This window comes from Tupaia chinensis, unplaced genomic scaffold (assembly GCF_000334495.1).
Source record: "Tupaia chinensis unplaced genomic scaffold, TupChi_1.0 Scaffold000377_4, whole genome shotgun sequence".
NCBI lineage: Eukaryota > Metazoa > Chordata > Mammalia > Scandentia > Tupaiidae > Tupaia > Tupaia belangeri.
The window spans coordinates 88800-93111 of NW_006159878.1; the positions used below are offsets into that span (position 1 = coordinate 88800).

Consider the following 4312-nt stretch of genomic DNA (forward strand, 5'->3'; position numbering starts at 1 on the left):
GAGCGGGGCGGGGTGGGGCGGGGCCAGCCGGCCCCGTCACTAGCGACCTCCGTGGCCACTTCTTGGCTTCCGAAATGCACCTCTGACACAGGGGGGTCTGCTTGCAGGGCCTCTCGGGTGGCCGGCCCTGGCGCCTCCGGTGAGGCCCTCCCAGGGACCGTGTGGTATGGGGCGTGTGGATGTGCAACTGTCCCTCCCCGGGAAGCCTGGCTGGGGCCCTGTTAGCGTCCGGTCCTCTGCTTGGAGCATTGTTGTCCCCCACCAGTGTGTTCACAGGGGTGAATGAGGTTCCTGCATGGCCATCGGGTGGGGCCCGGCTCCCTCGTGTGGTTGTTTTCCAGGACCACACATAGCGTGGTTTTAGGGGGTGCTCACACCGTCCAAGGAACTGGCGGAGAGTACTCGGCGTCAACTGCAGCCTGAGGCATTGACACTGGGGCTGCTGTCCCAGGACCAGGGGCCTCGCTGGGGTCCCGAGGCCTGTGCTGGGTGTGGGAAGACTGAGGAGACCACACCAGGTCCAGGTGCCCACACAGGGCAGGGCCAGGCAGGCCCTCGGTCTTTGGGGGGGAACAAGGCCGGCTCTCCCTGTGGGGTGGGGCGCTCCCAGGAGGGCCACCGTGGGGCGCTCTTCAGACAGCAGCCCTGTGGCTGGGGCTGGGCGAGGTCCTGGGGAGGCCTGCCTGTGGCTGTGGAGAGCGTTGGAGGGAGCTGTGCCCGGTGCAGAGGGGTAAGCTCTGCTTTAGGCTTTGTCTTCTTTTTGTGCTTTGAGAAGCAGACAGCTTCCGCTGCGTGGCGGGTAGAGGTGTCGTGTGGTGTGCGTGGTCCCTTGAGCTTGGGGAGGTCTGATTCCTGGGAGTTGGGGGCCAGGCCCTGTGTGGAGGGCTGTGTTGGACTCTAGAAGGCTCCACAGGCACAACCAAGGTAGGGTGTGTGGGGTCAGCGCGTCACGGTGGCCTTGGGCCCTACTGCCGGGCAGAGTGATGAGCGAGCCCGGGGGCCTCGTCTTTTGGGACAGCAGGGCCACATGCAGCCTCCCTCAGCTCCTGGGGGGGTCGAGTGCTTGCCCAAGTGAGGGTTTGGGGTGCATGGCGGGGCCTCGGCCCAGGGCATAGCTAGTAGGGCTGTTGGTCACAAGGCTTGTGGTTGCTATGCCACGGGGGTAGGTACCTGCTCTGAGTGACTAGAGAGACTGGTTGCTGCTCCATAGCCCACGGACACCCCAGCATGGACGCCAGCTCAGCCCACGAGGTCGGCGGTGGCCACATGGAGACACCGGCCCCCCAGAGCGCAGCCTTTCAGGAAAAGCTGACCTGGGACTGGGGACCTGGGTGAACACAGGACTGCCCGTGTTGGCTCAGGTTTCAAGGGCCCCGAGTCTCGCACTACCCTGGTCTGTTAGACCTTCAGTGTTGCCGTCAGGAAACGCCCTGGACCCAGCCCCGGAGCCGCAGGGCAGGCTCGTGCAGACCCTGCAGAGCTGGACGCCAGCTGGAACTGCAGCCGCAGCCTGCTCTTGAGCACCATGCCTACCCCAGGGCCGTAGGGTAAAGGCACAGTGAGAGCAAAGCTGAGGAGTCCTGACTCCCATAACAGGTGCCAGGTCGCTCCATCGCTGAGGAGGTGCTGGCTGTCCCTAAGGGCATGGGGCACTGCTCACGTGTTCTCTGCCGCCCAAGTGCTTTCTTTTGGGGCTATGAACCCTGAAGGAGCAATGGGCGTGATCGCACTGCCATGCCCAACTGGCCGGGTTTGGGTGGAGTCAGTGGCATTGCTGTGAATGGGCTGCTGACCGAGCCGTGAGCACTCTCAGGGATAGAGGCTTCATTTCTGTCCCACCTCTGGTGACAGGTCCGTGCCCCCAGGCCCTTGTGTCCTTGTTTCCAGGCCAGGGCAGTGAGAAGGTTTCAGAACTCAGGGGGCCTCCCCGGGTGTTCCCTGTAAGAGGGTGACTTGGCCCTCCACGGGGTGTGAGCAGGCACCTGGTACCAGGTGTGCTCTGTGCCCTCCGGGACTGTGGGGTCAGCAGGGCAGCAGCCCCAGGGAGCCCAGGACTCTGCTGTGTCACAGGAGGCAGAGCATGGGGCTCCCTCGTCACCCCGCAGCATGCACCAGCGTGGCTGTGGGGGGTCCAGCACCCTGTGTGGTGGGGTGCCCCCCCGAGGTGGTACGCTTGTCCTGTGGCCCCCAGAGCTCAGGAGGTGCTGGCAGCTCTGGGAGCCGAGACCTGATGCCTGGAAGCCCACTGGCAACGGGCAGGCCCTCTGTGCCCTTTGGGAGGCCTCCCGCCACTGGGGTGGAAGGCAGGCGGGGTCAGGGCAGTGCGTCTCCTCCCCCCGGGGTAATTGCCTTTCATCAGGGCAGGCCCCTAAGCCGTTAATGCCAAAGGAATGGGTGTAATGTGGAATGTCAGTGCCGGCCATCTGGCAGCAGAGACGCCGTCGCGGTCGGCTGTTCCCGAGGGCTCCTGCTCTGGCCTCGCCGCCGCTGCAGGGACCTGAGAGCAGCAGAGCTCGGGCCGTCAGCTGAGGTGGGAGCAGGTGCGGGGTCTCCTTGTCCCCACAGCACACACCTGTGCAGCCCCGGCGTGTCTGCTCCAGTGTCCCTGGGATGGTTTAGAGCACCCTGCTCGGTAGGCTGCTCACCGAGGCATGTGTGTGGGCACGTGACACGTGCAAGCATGCATGTGAGCGTGTGTACATAGGCATGTATACTGGGCCAGGTGGGGAGCTGTTCCCCGCCCACCCACTCCTTCGTAGGCCTCCTAAGTGGCGCTCCTCCCTCAGATGGAGTTGGGCAAGACGTGAGAGATGGTGCGGCCAGGTGCTCCAGGCCATGACCAAGCTTGCCGCCTCACCAGGACCAGAGGGGTGTCCCGAGCTAGTGCGTTCAGGAAGATGGACACCTCCCAGGACCAGTAGCTTTGTCCAGGTCTAGGGAACGAGACAGACCCGTCTCCCTGGTTTGCCGGGCAGCCCGACTGGGAGTGTGTCTATGCCTAGGCTGCAGTGAGGGCTCCATGCCAGGCCCGCCCAGGGCAGGGGAGGACGCAGCCGGCAGGGACACTGCCCTGATGCTGATGCGGCCTTGCCCCCTCCAGGACAAGACGGCCTCATTGCCCCATCCCTTGAAAACCTGCTGCTGTGGGTGAACGGGCAGAGCCCCCTGCTGCCGCGTCCCTCGGGATCTCAGGGCCTGGGTTGGCCTCCATGGGCATGGCGGGCCTGGCACAGCTAGAGAGGAAGGAGAGTGCTTGGCTTTTCTGGGGGCTCCCCCAGCTCTAGCCTTTCCACCCTGGGGCTGTCGTCTGCAGACATTTTTATCTTCCCAGCTCCAGCTCTGCGGGGGAGAAAGGGTGTGCCTCCCAGCCCTGGCCGACCAGTTGGCGGGAGGGTAGGGCTGGCCGTGCTCTGGGCTCCGCCTGCGACCAGGCCCCTGGCCGGGCACCTGAGGTCTCAGCGCTCGAGGCCTGTTTCTGTCCGCTGAGTCTCCTCTTCACTCCCTGTGGAAACTTTACACCTGTCACTGTCACCAGCTGTCGAAGACCCCAGTGGGTGTCGTCACATCGGGTTTCCTTTTGGAACTTGTGTGCTGTCCACCCTGGTCCTGCCCACTCGCCAGCACCTGCTCACCTGCGGACCCCGGCTGGGCCCCCAGCATCCTGACCTTCCCTTGGGGCCTGCTTCCCCCCGGCCCCCTGCACCCTGCAGGCCCACACCAGCCCCCGCCTCAGCCCTGGCCGGTCTCTGACCCAGTTTCTTCTTCATTTGCTCGGTACACAACTTCCCGAGGGGACTTCCTAGGGTAGGCTCCTTGCCCCCTCCTCTGGGAGGGCTGAACCGGGACCCCCAGCCTTCGCCAAGCCTCCCATGGCCTGCAGGGACTGAGCACTCTGCTGTTATGACGATGCCACAGCATTACAGAGCTACCCCAGGTCCCTGAAGGGACTGTGCCCCCTGGAGTGCAGTTGGGCGGGGCTCTCCGGGGCACCACCAGCTTAGCTTTGGTGGTCAGCTCAGGATCTGCAGACTGCTGGCCGCCCTCGTTGGAGCCCCGCACTCTCTGCGGTCAGGTGGGAGAGGGAGTGCCCCTTCTTTCCCCATGGCTGTCTGCCGAGGTCCCAGGGCCTGTGACTCAGAGAGGGCGAAGTCCTAGGGCTTGGCCCGTGCCTGGGGTCTGTTCTGGGGTGTGGTGGGGCCTGCTGGCTCCTCCACAGCCTGGGGACACGGAGCACACAGCTGCATTTGCCTCCATGGGGGCTGCCATGTGGCTTTTTTCCCCCCACCCCGATTTGGGAGGTGGGGGGCACAGC

General features: G+C 64.8%; 1 protein-coding gene across 1 annotated transcript in view; it reads left to right on the forward strand.

Moving 5' to 3' along the window:
• LOC102493144 (meteorin-like protein) overlaps window positions 1-4312 on the forward strand; it is a 12296-nt gene that overhangs the window by 1723 nt on the left and 6261 nt on the right. Inside the window, exon 2 of the mRNA XM_027773824.1 lies at window positions 3101-3199. Coding sequence (XP_027629625.1) covers window positions 3101-3199 — 99 coding nt within the window. The remainder of the gene's footprint in view (window positions 1-3100; window positions 3200-4312) is intronic.